The sequence below is a fragment of the Zootoca vivipara genome, chromosome 2 (assembly GCF_963506605.1).
Source record: "Zootoca vivipara chromosome 2, rZooViv1.1, whole genome shotgun sequence".
NCBI lineage: Eukaryota > Metazoa > Chordata > Lepidosauria > Squamata > Lacertidae > Zootoca > Zootoca vivipara.
The window spans coordinates 4,787,218-4,806,088 of record NC_083277.1 but is presented as its reverse complement, the minus strand read 5'-3'; the positions used below and the strand labels follow the sequence as shown (position 1 = coordinate 4,806,088).

General features: G+C 44.4%; 2 protein-coding genes across 2 annotated transcripts; both read left to right on the top strand.

Annotated features, from left to right (window-relative positions):
- The first annotated feature begins 1,980 nt into the window (after window positions 1-1,980).
- On the top strand, window positions 1,981-14,903 carry LOC132591803 (uncharacterized). The gene is made up of 5 exons (XM_060272242.1): window positions 1,981-2,153; window positions 6,831-6,951; window positions 11,625-13,328; window positions 14,583-14,709; window positions 14,899-14,903. Exons 3-5 carry the CDS (start codon window positions 11,664-11,666, stop codon window positions 14,901-14,903), a joined length of 1,797 nt encoding a protein of 598 aa, XP_060128225.1. The 5' UTR covers window positions 1,981-2,153; window positions 6,831-6,951; window positions 11,625-11,663.
- Window positions 14,904-15,027: 124 nt separating this feature from the next.
- LOC132591300 (zinc finger protein 773-like) lies at window positions 15,028-18,250 on the top strand. Its single transcript, XM_060269379.1, has 4 exons — window positions 15,028-15,109; window positions 15,215-15,341; window positions 16,907-16,996; window positions 17,565-18,250. The coding sequence occupies exons 1-4, from the start codon at window positions 15,035-15,037 to the stop codon at window positions 18,161-18,163; spliced, it is 891 nt and encodes a 296-aa protein (XP_060125362.1). The 5' UTR covers window positions 15,028-15,034; the 3' UTR covers window positions 18,164-18,250.
- Window positions 18,251-18,871: the final 621 nt, after the last annotated feature.

The following is an 18,871-nucleotide window of genomic DNA, read 5'->3' as shown; positions in this document are numbered from 1 at the left end:
TATGGCGGAGAAGTTAGGGTGTTGGCAGGAAGTGACCTGTACCTGTACATGTTTATGCATGAGGTTTGCTCTGTGATTGGCTGGAAGTTACATCGTGAGTTAATGTTTACCTGTCAAAGCTGCTGCTAATAAATACAGACTCCCGAGCTTTGCCTGGGGTTGTTCTTTTGGAACTCAGCCTTGTCTTAATCTCATTGTTGGATCTAACCATTGCTACAGATTTGCACCAGCCTGGAGCTATTGGGAGTTGTACTGCAACATCTCGTGGCTTCGATGTTTTTGAATATCATTTATCACTGTTCCATTGTATTTGAAAGGAATTATTGGGCATCACTTTGATTGACTTGTTTATTTTTAGAGTCACATCCCCCCCCCAATATGACTTACTGGCATTGCATTGTAGTAGGATGTGAGGTCATCTCTGTGGCTCCTGGGCTGCCTCATGTGTAACAGTGCAGAAAGGCAAGCGTGCTAAACCACAAATGCAATGCAATGAGCTATTTCTGCTTAGTTTTGTACACAGCACACACATTTTGATAAATAACGACCTTTCGCATTGCCTTGGCTACATTTGATAATATGTCTTAGAGATGCCAGTTTTGTGCGGATGCCTTTTGGACTGGATCTGAGCACATCAAAGAAGAGTTTCACTTAAACGTGTTGTAAATTTAAACAGGGAAATCCGGGAGGGAAAGACTGGACTCCACAGCGCCATCATAGTGTTGTATTGCATATAAAATGCTTTTTCTTTACCAGCCCGGCCAAATCCTTAATGTGATGGTCACTATGTATATAATGTGCTGTGTGTATTCTTATTTTGTTACTATTTGTATTTTTGTTACTATTTGTATTCGTTGTATAAGGTTATTTTTTCTCTTTTAAATCTGCAAATAAAGGTTTTTTTAAATGGAACAAAATTTTGGGGAAATTGTGTGACCAGAGGCCTGGCTTTCTTTTTCTTTAGCTAGTGATTGAAACTCCACAATTTAAAGCCTTTGAATCTCCACCCACAACTTAAAGCCTTTGAAAAGCACAGCAGCTGGAGGCAGCCGTAGTTCTGAATCCCAGTTTCTGGGATTCATGGGTGGAGAGAGTTGTTCTTGCATCCAGATCCTGCGTTTGGGCTTCCCATTAAAGGGATACCGCCCATTCACACCATACTTTTAAAACACTATGTGAAAGTTGGAAGGGACCCCAAGGAATCTCAACTAAAACATCCATGACAGAACGCTTTAGTTCAGACTCCTTTACTTCAAATTGCTTTAAACAAATGGGCAGGAATCAATGTAGGCTCATATTGTTTCTCCTAGAGGACATAGGACCTTACTACTTTAAAAATGAAAGCTGCTTTTTCTTTTTTCTTCTTTGCTGATCACTCGTAACCGAGTAAGATTGTCTTCAAAAACACGGTTTTGCTGCCACATAACCCCGGACAACACCATTACTGCCCCAACGACATCCAACATACCATTTAATTGCTCAGCTTCTCACATTGTGTATGCCATCAAATGCCAAAAGTGCCCTGAAGGGCACTGTTGGCATTTGATGGCATACACAATATTAGAAGACTAGTGTCATTCAGAAAAGTGTGGGCATTCTGCACACGCTCAGAGGTGTTGCTGCCCGACAATGAGTTCCGGAGCGAGCACCGCTCACGCCGCTGGGAAAAGGGGGTAGGGAGGTGAGACAAAGGGAAGAGGGGGGGATGAGGGGAAGCCGTGAGCCCCGCTCGTCATCAAGGCATTTCCCCAGCTGGCCTCCGAAGGGGGCAGAATGAGGCCTGAGGAAGGTTTCCGAGCTGTCCGGGGGCCGAGGGAGGCAAGCAGCCTGTTTCCCCCTCCCGCCCTCAGACCACCGCGCTCGTGTGAAAAGCAACGTGGGCCAGAGAAGCTCCAGTCGAGCCCAGCCTCTCCCGCCCCCTGCCCTCCCCGTCGCTATGGGCGGACTCCTCGTCGCCTCCGCCCGTCAGGCACTGGAAGAGATCTCCGGGACCTGAGAGCAGCGCGGAGCGGCATGGGCGCCCTTGGCAAGCTCAGGGCGGCGCTCCTGGCTGGCCTGCGGGCAGTTCAGCCGCCAGAGAGGCTCTTCGGAGGCGCCTCCGCCCTCAGCCTCCCGCTCAGGAAGTGGAGGCGGCCGCCGTGCTCTACGTCCATGTGAGTTCGGCGGGAAGAGGAACGCGACCCACCGCGCGCGTGAGGCAAAAAAAAAAAAAAGGCGGTTGGCGGCCGCAGGGAAACAGTTAGGGAAACGGTCCAGTCTCTGCGTCCAATCCCTGTGTCCCCGGGACACATGCGCATTAGCGCGAAAACGGGACACAGGGACTGGACGCAGGGACAACTTGAATAGTCCTGAGATGGTATGTTGGATGTTGTTGGGGCCAGTAATGATGTTGTCCAGGTGTATGTGGCAGCAAAGTTGGCATCTGGGTTTATTGCAGGCTCTGGTACCAGTGTCCATGTTCTTCCTAATGTTTAGGTGGAATCTTCTTTCTTGAAGTTGGAATCCATTGCTCCGTGTCCGCTTCTCGTGTCTGCTTTTCACTGCAACTCTGTTGCATGATTCTGGCCTTCCCAATCCCTTTTGGGGTGATGCCCTAAGCTGTTTTTCTTTTCTTATGTGTACAATCACAGATACCAGTCAGCCATTGGTTGCACCCCATATGAAATACTTTACAAGAAAAAAACCATATGTGAAACATATAAAAAAAATTGGTTCAGAGGTATGAGTGCACACTCTGCAAGTTAAGTAAATGTGGTCAACATGGCATTTTTCTAGGCTATGTGTTAATGGCAGTAGAAATTGGAGTTCTTGTTTGTATGTATGAAGGCAAAAATACTTGTTACACTCTGACCATTAAAACATTGCTGATGAAGAATTGGTGAAACAGGGCCTTGTCCTGGGATTTTTTCACTGGCATTTATTTTTATTTGCCTCACTATCATACTGGAATTGATTCCTATTTGAATTCATCTTATCATTACATAAATAAAACCTTTTGAAAACTTATTTGAAATTCATCTTCCTCCTGGCCCGAGTTCTGGCAATTTACTGTTTATATGTGTTAATGACAGACACAAAAGTGATAAGGTTGACCAGAAGCATGGATTGCAACCCAAAATGGGACAAAGTTGGCATTTTTCAATGCCATCCCATTTGGTGATGGAGATGCAGAAACAAGTAAGAAAGATGCAGATCCTGTTATTGTTAAGGATGCTGGTGTTAGTACAGAGTTTGACACTGACGCAGATTATCAAAAAGCAAAAATAAAAGTTGCAATTTCAGTATAAATTGCAATTTTAGCTGAATTTGGGGGGTACCACTTGAAGCATCGTTTTGTTGAGCCATTTCCATTGCTTTTATTTGCTCATTGCAAATGGCTGAAAGTCTGTAAATATTGTTAATCAACATGATTTGCAATGGGGGTTGAATAATTTCAATTTCAACTGTATATACTGTACATACATATAGGTTGTATAGGTTTTGCCAGACTTGGCTTCTTTCCACTCCCCACCCAACCCCTTTTACATTTGCAAAGAAAGCCCATTAAGTCAGGCAATTGCCCAGGGCATTCCCCATTGTTAAGGAGATAAAGGTGAGGCTGGTGACCTCAAGACTTGTTGGCATCCAGACCCCCAGGGGTCAAGATAGTGGTGGTTCTGGAGGGCAATGTCCTTTCAAATTAATTGGATTATTTAACTTTCACAGTTACACCCTCATAGCTTATGCAAACCGGGATGTCTTTTTAAGTTTAGTCAGGAGTGTATCTGGGATGATAAATACTGGTAATAACTGAGATTCTTTCCACCCTCTGCAAGGCATGGTTTGTTTGAAGTTTCAACCCTCCAGGTGTTATTGGGATACAGGTCATAAGAACATTATTTTATTCTTCTTGTAAACCACTTTGTCATGCTTTGTGTCCAACAAGCGGCATATAAATTTTGAGAAATGAATCATTTTGCCATATCTGGAGCTTATAGACTGCCTTTCATACATCAATGTAGAACAGTGATGGGCAACCTTTTGAGCTTCGTGTGTCCAAATTCGCCAAAAAACTGAGCATAACTCAGGTGGTGTGCCACTTCAAGAAAAAAACACACCATAATTTCACAATATTTATAGTTCAAATAACAAAAATGTATAATTGTAATATATAAATGTATTTAATGAACCAAAAACTAATTATTTAAATCATTTTTTAAAAAAAAATTAAAAGGGGGGGGGGAGAGGCAAAACCCAGAGGTCTTTCCCAGTGGGACTCTGGGCTCAGGCCTTCCTCCAACGGGTCTGCCACTGGGGAGGTGGACTCGGGTTCAGTCTGTGCCTCCTTGTGGCCCTCTTCAGCCCACCTCTCCCCTCACTCCCACTCTCAAGGAGGAGGTTTAAAATGCATTGGGGTTGACCCCCTCTTCCCCTTGTGTTTTGTTGTTGTTGTTGTTGTTGTTGTTGTATTTTTTTTTTTAAGCGCCCATCGTGGTCTCTTGCTTCAGTCTCCCAGATTTTTAACAGCTTCCCGGCTTTGTTCCACCCAGCCTTCTACCACAGTATATTTATTTTTATTATTATTTTAGAGACAAAGGGGGGTGGGGAAGGGGGAGGGAAAGGGCTCCCCTCTCAAAAACAGTCCCCTCTCAAAAACAGTCAGACAAGACGATTTCATAGAATCGTAGAATCATAGAGTTGGAAGAGACCACAAGGGCCATCCAGTCCAACCCCTTGCCGAGCAGGAAACACCACCAAAGCTTAAAGACCTCCAAAGAAGGAGACTCCATCACACTCCTCGGTAGCAAATTCCACTGCCAAACAGCTCTTACTGTCAGGAAGTTCTTCCTAATGTTTAGGTGGAATCTTCTTTCTTGTAGTTTGAATCAATTGCTCGGTGTCCGTTTCTCTGGAGCAGCAGGAAACAACCTTTCACCCTCCTCTAGATGACATCCTTTTATATATTTGAACATGGCTATCATATCACCCCTTAACCTTCTCTTCTCCAGGCTAAACATACCCAGCTCCCTAAGCTGTTCCTCATATGGCATTGTTTCCAGGCCTTTGACCATTTTGGTTGCCCTCTTCTGGACAGGTTCCAGCTTGTCAGTATCCTTCTTGAACTGTGGTGCCCAGAACCGGACACAGTACGCCAGGTGAGGTCTGACCACAGCAGAATACAGTGGTACTATTACTTCCCTTGATCTAGACGCTATACTCCTATTGATGCAGCCCAGAATTGCATTGGCCTTTTTAGCTGCTGCATCACACTGCTGACTCATGTCAAGTTTGTGGTCTACCAAGACTCCTAGATCCTTTTCACATGTACCGCTCTGAAGCCAGGTGTCTCCCATCCTGTATTTGTGCCTTTCATTTTTTATTTTTTTTTGCCCAGGTGTAGTACTTTACATTTCTCCCTGTTAAAATTCATCTTGTTTGCTTTGGCCCAGTTGTCTATTCTGTTAAGGTCATTTTGAAGTGTGATCCTGTCCTCTGGGGTATTAGCCACCCCTCCCAATTTTGTGTCGTCTGCAAACTTGCTCAGGATGGCCTCAAGCCCAACATCCAAGTCATTGATAAAAATGTTGAATTAGACTGGGCCCAAGACAGACCCAGTCTTATTCAACATCTTTATCAATGATGTTCAATTTAAAGGCAGGCCAACCAGCAGTCAAACAACAGTGACAAAAGTGGGAGGGGGGTTGAGAAGTGGGGTAGATGAGGATGATGAGATGAGTAAAGGGGGGGATTTGGTGTATAAAATGAAGGGGTGGTGTCTATGTATTAAAAGTGGGAGATGGGGGTGATAGTAATGATGTAGAAGTGTTGATATTGGGGAAGGGGGAAAAAGGGGGATTTTTAAAAAATGAAGTTAAAAAGTAAAATTAAATATAATAATATTAATAATAAAGGTAAGAAAAATGTGGGAAGAAAAATTTTAAACGGTAAAAATGATAGCTAAAGGGGAGAAAAAAGGAGACTTTATGAGTTATTTTATGCTTAGTGACAAAGTCACTGTGCCTGAAGCTTCTGACTAAACATCAGTTTAGTTGGTAGAGTGCTAGACTTTTAATCTCAGGGTTTGGGGTTCAAGACCCATGTTGGGCAAAAGATTCCTGCCTTGCAGGGGGTTGGACTAGATGACACTCATGGTCCCTTCCAACTTTATGATTCTATGATTGAAAGAGCCAGGGTGTGGTGCAGGACCTGGGTTCAAATCCTCACTCGGTCATGATGAAGCTCACTGGGTGTCCCTGGGGCAGCCACTGCCTTTCAGCCTTACCTCCCTCACAGGGTTGTTGTTGGGGATTAAATGAGGAGGGTGAGATAAGCCCTACATGACACCTTTTGCTTCTTGGAGGAAAAGGCAGGAAATAAATAAATAAATACTCCCCCCCCCCCGCAAAAAAAGGGGAAGTCTACAAATGGTACCTGAGCCCAACAACCCTCTCCACAACTGCAATTCCAAGTAACTGATATTCACAGAATCATTGAATTGCAAGGTTGGACCCAAAGGCTCATCTCATTCAACCCCCCCCCCCCCGCAAAGCAGGGACAAGAAGCTCATTGGAAGCTAAAAGGTGAGCTTAGATAAATGCAATAGAGAAAAAGTACACTTTTTTTTCAATACTGTATATCTGAAAACCAGCTTTGGTCTCTGCGCAATTTGAATTATCCCGCTTTTGTCCAGACAAGGTCAACGCTCTGCGTTCTGGTTGGGTGGCGGTAGGAGAGGGGACGACGGTTTGAGATGTTGCCACGCCCCCTGCCTGACCCTACCCCACTTTCCATTCGGCAGCCACGACTATTTATACCCTCCGTTTACAAAGCTTTTGCACTTGAATTTGCAGGGTTCAGGAGAGGTCGCCGTCTTCGCTTCGTGTGCATTACTGGAAATCGTCTTCGACCAGCTTCAAGCAGCCAGCGACCCCTTGGCTACAGAGAGTAGCATCGTCTGCCTAAGTCCCTGAGGTTGGTTCTGTTTTTTAAGTTGCTATTTTTTCAAATCGCCCGCGCAGGCAAATTTAGCTTAAACCCTTCCGTCGTGCTGAGTTGAAGCTAAACTTGGCTGCGATGGCGATTTGAGAAACACGATTGGGTATTGTAAACAGGTTAACACATTGGCAGGATTTTAAGACGACTTGTAATTTTAGGGGCACTCTAGAAAAACTGAAGGAAAAATAAGTTTGGAGTAATAATTATAATCGGTAGGGGAAAAGATTATGGCTAAGGAACCAGGAGAGGGGGGTGGAGGGAAGTCACGGGATTCAGGGAATCCTTTTTTGGGGGGGGGTTTATAAATACTGTTTAAGGTTATTTTTGTATTTATTTATTTTCCATTTTTGTTACTGCCTAAGTCCCTGAGGTTGGTTCTTTTTTTAAGCTGCTATTCTTTCAGATCGCCCGCGCAGCCTTTTTCAAATCGCCCGCGCAGGCAAATTTAGCTGAAACCCGTCGGTTGTGCTGGGTTTAAGCTAAACTTGGCTGCGATGGCGATTTGAGAAACACAATTTCGTATTGTAAACAGGTTAACAAACTGGCAGGATTTTAAGAAGACTTGTAATTTTAGGGGCACTATAGAAAAACTGAAGGAAAAATAAGTTTGGAGTAATAATTATATTCGGTAGGGAAAAAAATAATGGCTAAGGAACCAGGAAGGGGGGGAGGGAAGTCACGGGATTCAGGGAATCCTTTTTTTGGGGGGGGGGTTGATAAATACTGTTTTAGGTTATTTTTGAATTTATTTATTTATTTATTTTTCCATTTTTGTTACTGCCTAAGTCCCTGAGGTTGGTTCTTTTTTTAAGCTGCTATGTTTTCAAATCGGCCGCGCAGCCTTTTTCAAATCGCCCGCGCAGGCAAATTTAGCTTAAACCCTTCGGTTGTGCTGGGTTGAAGCTAAACTTGGCTGCGATGGCGATTTGAGAAACACAATTTCGTATAGTGAACAGGTTAACAAACTGGCAGGATTTTAAGAAGACTTGTAATTCTAGGGGCACTCTAGAAAAATTGAAGGAAAAATAAGTTTGGAGTAATAATTATATTCAGTAGGGGGGGGAATTATGGCTAAGGAACCAGGAGAGCGGGGTGGAGGGAGGTCACGGGATTCAGGGAATCTTTTGGGTGGGGGGTTGATTTATATTGTTTTAGATTATTTTTGTATTTTTTGATTTTTTGTTACTGTGTGTTTTCATTCTTGTTACATTGGTATAAAACCTAGTAAAATATTATATATATATGTTTTCACACAACATATATATACAGCTTGATTGTGTAAAACAAAGAAACAAACCTGTATCATACAAAATTTATAAAATAGAAGTCTTTTTCAAATCGCCCGCGCAGCCGCGCAGCCGCGCAGCCGCGCAGCCGCGCAGCCGCGCAGCCTTTTTCAAAGCGCCCGCGCAGGCAAATTTAGCTGAAACCCTTCGGTTGTGCTGGGTTTAAGCTAAACTTGGCTGCGATGGCGATTTGAGAAACACAATTTCGTATTCTAAACAGGTTAACAAACTGGCAGGATTTTAAGAAGACTTGTAATTTTATGGGCACTATAGAAAAACTGAAGGAAAAATAAGTTTGGAGTAATAATTCTATTCGGTAGGGGAAAAAATTATGTTTTAGGGTTTTTTTTTCCGTTACTGTGTGTTTTCATTCTTGTTACATTTGTATAAAACCTTGTAAAATATTATATAAATGTGAAGGAGAAACATAATTGCAAATAACTGCATCGGCTTGCTCTCTGGATGTTTTGAACTACGTTTCGTAATCGAAACCTCCAGAGGTCTAGCAACTTGGTGTGCGCTCCCGTGTGAGGAGGGATTTCCTCCCGGGAAAAGCGCGGGGGGGGGGGTTGGCTCTGTTCCAATTGATGTTTAGATGGATCGATCCGACCAATAAAAATCAAATAGAGATATGGGGGGGGGGTTAGAGGGAATTGGGGGGTCCAGAGTGTGGCTGGACAGAGAGGGGAGTTTTCTGAAAACTTTTGCCGGCAACCAGAAACTCTTCAATCTCTCCCCACCCCCGCCAAAAACGGATATTTTGCAGGTTGGGGGGTCAGGGTCGGACTGCATTGCAAGAAGGCACCTCTGGGTGTATCCAAAAAAAGCTGTAAAAATGTGTGTTTGGAAAGCGGGGAGGTTTTGCGTTTGCGTGATGCGAAAGCCCTGGAAAAAATATTGCACGGAATCATGGGCGTAGCCAGGATTTTTGTTGCGGGTGGGGTGGGGTGGGGAGATCCTCACTTTGCTACACATTTTTATTTATTTTTATTGATTGGAGCGGGCAGCTGTCCTCCCCCGCTGCGCCCATGCATGGAATAGCAGCACATCGGGGGTTGAAAAGTAAATGCTTAGGGAAACCTCGATGTAACTACAGTCCTTCGGTCTCTCTCGCTCGTGCGCGCCACCTACTGGTAGGCTCTGTTTCGCGCTCTTTGAAATCTTAAGATGTTCTGCCCTTGAACGTTAAGATGCCTCATTTGCATACCGTTGGGAGCGAAGGGAAGCTCTCTCTCCCTCTCCCCACCGCTGGCTTTAGAGCTATTTTATAGTCAACTCCCCCTCACAGTTGATCAAAGGCATGGGTCCTTCTCATATTGTGTTGCTATCCTGACTTTTAAACATGCTAGTGTCCATTTTTATTACTCCAGTTTGTATCCAACTGGTTAATAGGTTACTTAATTTCAGCAGGTCTACCCCTAGTAAACCTGCTGAAATTAAGAAACCTATGAACTTCTGTAGGGCCTACTCTGAGTAGGAGTAGCATTGGACACACCATATTTTTTACGCTAGTTGTAAATTGCTTTAGCAGAGTTTTTCATTGTGTAATTGAAGGTTATATATGTGTGTGTATGTGTACATATGTATGTATGTATATGTGTGTGTATTTATATATGTGTGTGTGTGGACGCGCACACACACACAACATACCTATATACACAACTTGATTGTGTAAAACAAACAAACCTCTAAGTGTCTTATAAAATTTATAAAATAAAACGTAAACATGACTGCTTAAAAAATAGTTAAAAGCAAATATTTGAAAACATTCAGAAGATTAAAAATCCAGGGCAGTTAAGTAAGAGAGGAAACATTTCTACATGTCTGGATAGGCTTGCCTAAATAAAAATGTTTTAAGTAGGTGCTTAAAAGAGTGCAGTAAAGATGCCTGCTTGATGTCAATAGGCAGGCAGTTCCAAAGTTTAGAGGTTGCCACACACTGCATCAATTTAGCCTCTCTTTTTGATCACCCCATTTAAATTGTTCTATGTATATTTTTGGGAGGGGCCATTGGTCAGTCTCACCCAGGGGTGCAGTTGTCTGGGGTTGCAGGGGGTGAGTGGGTGGTAGCAGGGTCCCTAAGACAGCATCCTAGGAACCCCAGCACCCCAAAAGTGACTTCTGCCTCACCACTGCAAAATGCTGGTGCTATTTGCCTTCTTAATAGCTAAATACATTAGGTGCTTCTACGCAGCTTCAGGCAGCTTTGCAATGATCATCACTGAGGGAAATGCAAAACATGCTCTGGAGCTTCATTAACTACAAACCCTGAAATTTGGGGCCCCCTCCAAACTGGTGCCAAAGTTTTGCAATCCTGACTTGTCCCTCGGTCATAGTAATACATCAAACTGGGATCCCTAGAACAGGCATAGGCAAACTCAGCCCTCCAGATGTTTTGGGACTCCAATTCCCATCATCCCTGACCACTGGTTCTGCTAGCTAGGGATCACGGGAGTTGTAGACCAAAAAAATCTGGAGGACCGAGTTTGCCTCTGCCTGCCCTAGAATTTGCAATTGAATAGTTTCAAGTATGGAGTTGCTGTACTGTATTTCGAAAGTCCTTTCCATTGATATTTTTCTTAGAGATAAAAGCCTTCTGTCATCTAACTAACACAGGCATCTGGGAGGGGCTTCACACATTTGCCAGAATGACATAGTCCCCTCTGTGACCCATGTTTTATGTGTCAATGGCCTTTCAGGTGATCTCCTGGACATGGGGAACGTGCCTGTCTTATATTTTTGCACTTGCTTCAACCCATGTCTGGAACTCCAAGCATTGATTAAACTTCTGTTCCAACAAACGCTGGGCACAGGAATTCATGGGAGCCAAACGCATAACAAAATGTTCAATGCATACAAGGTTATCCATACAAATTACTGAGAGGCAGTACTGCTGAGAGGCCCGTATCCTTTGGGATGCTTATTCTAAATGAAGTATAAATATAAATAAAAACTTTTGAATATTCCACAGGGACAATAAGCACTTGGTGAAAGCTATAGGGGTGGGGTTGTCTCTCACAGTCATCATGAATAAGCAGCAAAAAAGAGACTTTGGCGGTTTAAAAAAACAGGGTTTTTTATGTCATAAACCTTTATGAGCCAGTGCCTGCTTCATATTTATATGTCTTTGTGGGAATATATAAATACATTATAGTTTGAAAAGCTGATTTCGCAACTGACATTTATAAACAGATTCTGACTTGGGAAATAAGGAGCCTCCGACAATTTTATCCTTGGATGAACAGTGCACATTAAAGCTCATACAAATTCCCTTCCCTTAAATTTTAATGGGTGCTTCTATTGAAAAGCAGTGATTGATTTATTCTTCTTCTCTTTCTCCCCGCCCCCCCCAAAAAAAATTAGACTCGGCTGGATTGATTCACAGTGACTGCCTCTTACGCAATGGGCAACCTGCAGAATAAGATGGAGAGGACAATCGAAAGGAACTGCTTGGGACCACAGCTCAGCATACAAGAGGCATGGAGCGGTTCCCAAAACCCTACTGAAGAATCTCCACTGGAGTCTTCCCAAGAGGATCTTTCTGAGTCGGAGGATGAGAATTTCATTCTGGCACTGGAGAGCAGTGTGGAGGAAGAGAAGGAACCTTCCGGTTCCGACACGCTGAACTTGCCACTTCCAGCACAAGCCGAAGCCCATCATGGCCAAGTTCCCCTGAGCAGCACCCCAAGCGTGGTCCCAGAGCTGCATAGAAGCAGACGCCCCCTAAGACAGTCCTCCTCCACATCCCTTGAGCCAGAGGACGCCACCGCTATGGAGCCACCAGCCAAAAGGCAGAGGATCTCTTCCGTGTGGAGATACTTCGCGACAATAAGCAAGTTTGTGGTCCAGTGCCGTCTCTGCCATGGGGCGGTTAGCCTCGGGAGGCCTGATGGTTGCCAGCTGGTGGGAACCACTGCAATGCACAGTCACATGATGAGAAAGCACAGAGATGTCCTTGACAAGGCGTCAGGAAGTGGCAAGACTGCATCTTCCAGGCCTCGCACCCGGTCTGTCTCGGGCACTTTGGGATTGACGCCTGCTCTTAACAAGGCAGCAGGAAGTGGCAAGAGGACACCCTGCCGGCCTCGCACTCGGTCCATGTCAGGCACTTCTAGATTGCAATCCACTTCTCTGGCTTGTGTAGCATGCCAGCTGAGGGAATTCACTTTGCTAGAGAGCACCAGCAGTCAAGATTTTGAGTCAAGGGATGGCAACACCGTGCTGGTAAAGGAGGACCGTGCAGAGGAAAGGGCACTACGAGTACTCAAGGAAAGAGGAGCCTCTGGCTTCAAAAGGCCCCACTCCCTGGTCGTCAACTCCTCCACCTGCTCTGGATCCTTTGAGCCAAAGGTTGCCACCAACATGGAGCCACCAGCCCATCGTGGGAAAACGTCCTTTGTGCGGAAGCTCTTCACCAAGGATGCCAATAGCAAATCTGTGGTCCGTCGCAATCTGTGCCATCAAACTGTTAGTCTTGGGAAGCCCAGCGGTTGCCAGAAGGTGGGAACCACCACCGCAATGCACAGTCACCTCATGAAATGCCACAAAGATGTGGCTGACGAGGCCAAAAGAAGCAGCAATACGACACACTCCTTCCCTCCTAGGCAGAAAAGAAAGGCAAATGACAGTCCCTGTGGAGGAAAGATGGAAGAGCAAGACTCTGTGGCAACTGACACAGGGGAAAAAGCAAGGGTAGCTCCTCACACCGTCCAGGTGAGGGGCAGTGTGACATCCTCAAACAGAACCGCACAGGAGATCCTGGGTGAGGAGGACGTCCTCAGCTCAGACGCTCGGCGCCAACGTTTCAGGCATTTCCGCTACCAGGAGGCCGAGGGACCCCGAGAGGTTTGCAGCCAACTCCACCGCCTTTGCCAACAGTGGCTGGAGCCGAAGAGGCACACCAAGGCTCAGATGCTGGACCTGGTGATCCTGGAGCAGTTCCTGGCTGTCCTCCCCCCAGAGATGGAGAGCTGGGTCAGGGAATGTGGAGTGGAGACCACTTCCCAGGCAGTGGCCCTGGCCGAAGGTTTTCTCATGAGCCAAGCGGAAGACCAGAAGGAGGCTGAGGTGAGAGACTGTTTTGCTCTGGTAATTCCAAGGCCCCAATCCTTTAGTTGTATTTGGATTCACTGATCAATCTTCTAGCTGATAAATTACCAGATCCTCTCAGGTGCTAGGGTCAGCAGATGGGGGCCTTCTTGGTAGTTCCTCCACCCTCAGAGGTTTGGTGGGAGGCAGAAGGCCTTCTCTGTGGTGGCCCCTAAGCTGTGGCACTCCTTCCCCATAGAGGTACATCTGGTTACCTGCATTATACAGCTTCCAGCAAATGCTGGTGATGCTCATTTTTTACCCTGGCTTTTGAGGTGTATGCTTTTGGGACTCACCTTACTTTTATGAATCCAAGTTTTGAATTGTTTTTAGTATTGTGTATTAATGCCGCAACCTACCCTGGGACCTTGGAGTGAAAGGGAGGGTAAATAACAATTATTATTAATGATGATGATAATAATACTGTATTGGCCCAAATATGATGTACATTGAAAAGTTAAGGCGGGGGGAAGACAATACCCAAATATAAGCCGTTCCCTTCCTCACTTTCTCCCTTCCTGGCCTTGGGGGAGAAGATGGGGGATTACGTTTGGGACAAGCACTGCAATGCCGCGCTCCTGGCTGCATACCCAATACTTTTTGTAAGGTGGCGAATATAAGTTGCACTTTAACTTTTCAAGATCGCAATTGGGGGGGGGGAGTGTGGCTTATATAGGGGCCAATACAGTGGTACCTCGGTTTATGAACACAATTGGTTCCGGAAGTCTGTTCATAAACTGAAGCGTTCATAAACTGAAGCGAACTTTCCCATTGAAAGTAATGGAAAGTGGATTAATCCGTTCCAGACGGTCCGCGGAGCAACTGTTCATAAACTGAAGCGAACTTTCCCATTGAAAGTAATGGAAAGTGGATTAATCCGTTCCAGACGGGTCCGCAGAGTACTTAAACTGAAGCGTTCGTAAACTGAAACATGGGTGTAATTGGTTCCGGAAGTCTGTTCATAAACTGAAGCGTTCATAAACTGAAGCGAACTTTCCCATTAAAAGTAATGGAAAGTGAATTAATCTGTTCCAGATGGGTCCGCGGCGTTCATAAACCGAAAATTCATAAACCGAGGTGTTCATAAACCGAGGTTCCACTGTACAGTAATAGTAACTTAATACTTGAACATTTATTCATCTTCTGTTATTTAATGGCACCCCTGGCCTTTGCCTGACCTGTTTCCTGTCTCTCTCTCCCCCCCCCACTTCCTTGCATGGGCTCCTATCTCAGGTGCAGGAGATGTCATCCAAAGCAACCTCATGTTTCATGAAGGCAGAGAACATCCTGCAGGATGCCACCGAGAGGCCACTGTTCAGGGAGATCAAGCAGGAGGCTGACATGGGCACCACCTCTCTGGGTAAGGACCATAAAGGAGCAGGTTTCAACATGGTCTCTCCTTCTCTTGAATATGCCTGGATCCTGTGGGTTGCGTTAATGTTTCCTCTCAGGAATCCTTGTTGGGTGGAGACACCTCTCTTTGTAGTCCACCTTATTTAAAGATCAGACTGCTGGAGATAGAGAATAACACACCCATTCTCTTCAGCAGCTTAGAACAAAGAGACACCACACCCAACATGGATGCCTACTAGATTAGCATTTGGGCTAAATCACAGAGCCTAAAATGCCTCCCCGTTTTCTTCGTCTTCCCAATAGGATGTCAAACAATGTTTGGAGACAGCGAGATGACCCCAGAGGTTCCTTCTAGACCTCCTCCTCTTTGTGCCGGACTGGAAATGGCTTCTGCCCAATTGGAACAGGTACGGGGTGGGTGGAATCATTGGGGAAATGGGCAGGGGACCACCCGGGTTCCTTTTTCAGACCCCGCAAGAGGTGTGGGATTTGATGGGACATCCCTCTTTCAGGTTCCCGTGTCCCTTGAAGAGGTGGCAGTTCGTTTCAAAGAGAACGAATGGGCTTTGCTGGATCCGGGCCAGAGAGTGCTGCACAAAGAAGTAATGGAGGAGAATTATGCGAATCTGGTATCTTTAGGTAAGGCTTCTCCTTGGTTTTGCCTGATAGATCCTGAGAGGAGGAATAGTTGCTGCTCTTTGTATGCGGCAGTGCATTGTGGGAAACGACAGAGCGTGTGACAGTAGCTGACAAGGGTCTTTAGTGTGGCAGGCTCCACCCTGCAGAACTCCCTGTCTGTGGATGTTTGGCAGGAGCCACCCCTGCCTTCTTTCAGATGTCTCTTAAAAACTGTACTTTTTAGTCACATCCTTACAATATGGATTCGCCCCCCCCCCTTCAGCCAGCTAGTATCTGTTGCTGTTTTACTGGTGTTTGTAAACATGTTTTACAGATATTTATTTATTTATTATTATATTAAAGTTTATTTATACTTTTCAAATTTATGCATTTCTTTAATTTCACAATCATTTTAACATTTCAAAGTTTAACTCCCTTCCCCCTCTTTCTGTGGTTCCTTAAATTTATTTTTTAACATCTTCTGCATATCCAAATTCATTTAATTTGATCATTTAATTACCTACTTTAAATATAAACTTGTATGAAACCGCAGGTTATTACAGTAACCCTGCCGGTGTTTTTATCTGTTTGCAATTTATCTGTAAATATTCAATAAGGCGTTTCCATTCTTTTAGAAAAAGTTTATCTTGATTTCTTATTCTTCTGGTACGTTTCACCATTTCTGCATATTCCATAAGTTTTTGCATCCATTCTTCCTTTGCTGGGACTTCTGCTTCTTTCCATTTTGGGGCGAGTAACATACTTGCTGTTGTAGTCGCATACATAAATAAATTTCAATATAATTTAGGTAGTTCTGTCCCTGTAATTCCCAAAAAAAGCTTCTGGGTTTTTTTTTACAAAGGTTATTTTGAACATCCTTTTCAATTCATTATATATCATATCCCAGTAAGCTTACTGGCTTACCATTTTACAGATATTTATTCTGATTTAATTGAATTTATGCCACAAGCCTCCTTGATATATGCTATGAAAGTGCAGGTCAAAAGGATTCAAATAAATAGGCTCTGGCCCCATCCATGCTATACTTTTAAGGCAGCATTATACCATTACCCAGGCCCTATGCCTATTAAATAATCTATGACCTGCAAAAGTATGGGGAGCAGGACTATTCTCACTACGAGAAGCCAAGTTACAGGGAAGCAGGCAAAGGGCCTTCTCAGTAGTGGCACCCACCCTGTGGAATGCCCTCCCACCAGAGGTCAAAGAGAACAACAATTACCAGACCTTTAGAAGGCATCTTAAGGCAGCCCTGTTTAGGGAAGCTTTTAATGTTTGATGGATTTCTGTATTTAATATTTTGTTGGAAGCCGCCCAGAGTGGCTGGGGGAACCTGGCCAGATGGGCGGGGTATAAATAAATTATTATTATTATTATTATTATTATTATTATTATTATTATTATTATCATCATCATCATCATCATCATCATCATCATAATTAGGTGTCTGTCAGTATGCTCTTTTTGTCACTGAGGCTGTGCAATGTGTTTTAATGTTGTACTCCACCCTGATAAAGGGGAGTATATAGATTGAATAAATAACAATACCTTATTTCTCTCAAAAAAAGGACTACCAATTTCCAGGTCTGGCATCACATTGCAGAAAGAATGGGAAAGTGCATTCATTGAGGGCTCTGAAGAACAAGAGACATTAGCAGGTAGGTGCTTAATTGAGATGGGACTCCCTGCATTTTTGGCCTAGCAAGCTATGCAGATACCTGCCAGACATTTTTATTTCTGTGAGAATAGACTCCCATGCCCTCCTTAATTAAGCTGGTGGGCACCAGAGGGAGGCAGGACCTTTATAGTGGTGTCTCCTGCACTCTGGAATTCACTTCTGAAAGAAACAGCAGGGGCTCCCCTCAGGTAAAAAACATCTTTATAAAAACTTACCTGTTTTCTCTTACCTGTAACTGAATGCTGCAGACGTAGCTCTCTACCCTGGCCTTGAGACCTGAGACATGTTTTGAGAACCCGCCCCTTTCCTGGGACTATAATATTTTCTAAAATCCTTTTTAAAATAATGAATTTTAGATTGTTGTAAACCTCCCCAGGACTTCCTGGTGGAGGGTGTGTAATAGATTTACTAATGCTAATAATTTATGCTATCAGAGGCTGTTTAATGTATTTGAAAGGATTTGCCTCCCCACTTAATATTTTCTACTTTCTTTGATTCATTGAGTTTTCTTCCTGATTTGAGGATCTGTTCCTCCTTGATTCTTTCAGGTGATGGGGGTGAAAGGGATGAACAAAACATTCCTCAAAGAAAGAGAACTGAACAAAAGCAGAAGTGGAGGAAGAAACGCTTGGCTTCTGTGGGGGCTGGCTTCCGTGAAGTTCCAATACTAGCAGAACATCGTGCAGGCAAGAAAAGGAATATTGAGAATGGAGAGAGACTGTTGATGTGCTCAGAGTGTGGAAAGGGTTTCATTGGCTGGATGAACCTTACTAAACATCAGAGAATCCACATGGGAGAAAAGCAACATGAATATTCAGAGAACAGGAAGCAAATCTCTCACAGTTCAGACCTTAATGCACACCAGAGAGTCCATGTTGGCGAAAAGCGCTATAAATGCTCAGAATGTGGAAAGAGCTTTGTTCAGAGCACGTACCTGAGAGTGCACGAAAGAATCCACAGAGGGGAAAAGCCGTACAAATGCTTCGAGTGCGGAAAGAGCTTCAGCTGGAGTGGAAACCTGAACAGGCACCACAGAATCCACACAGGGGAGAAGCCGTATCAATGTTCCCAGTGTGAGAAGAGTTTCCGCCATGGATCAAGTCTTAAACTTCACCAGAGAATTCATGCAGAGGAACGCACTTTGTAAACATCGAGGTTTGGGTGGAATACACACGTTAATTCGCATTACAAAATTTGCACATTGGAGAAACTCAACGGCTAAGAGCAGGCATAGGCAAACTTGGCTTGGCTCTCCATCTGTTTTGGGACTACAGTTCCCATCATCCCTGACCACTGGTCCTGTTAACTAGGGATGATGGGAGTTGTAGTCCCAAAACATCTGGAGGGCCGAGTTTGTCTATGCCTGGCTAAGAGCCATGAATCACATTCAAGAATCCCCACAGGAAATGAGTTTGGAATCAGCATCCTTCAGAGCAGACTGCTTTAGGTCGTAGCAAAGAATGCCAGGAGAGTGTGGCTATGATTGTATCCCTTCAGGAGAAAGCACATGAATAATTACAGCAACCTTCACAATCTGGTGCCCTCCAAATATTTTGGACTCCAATTCTCATCGGCCACATGCATCACAGCCACTGAGTTCCCCCAAAGAACTTGGGTGGTGGTCTGTATTTTGTAGCAAAAACCCACCTTCCCACCAAAATACAGAACAACCACATAGGATTTGCACCAGCCTGGGGCTATTGGGAGTTGTACTGCAACATCTCGTGGCTTCGATGTTTTTGAATATCATTTATCACTGTTCCATTGTATTTGAAAGGAATTATTGGGCATCACTTTGATTGACTTGTTTATTTTTTAGAGTCACATTCCCCCCCCCCCCCAATTATGACTTACT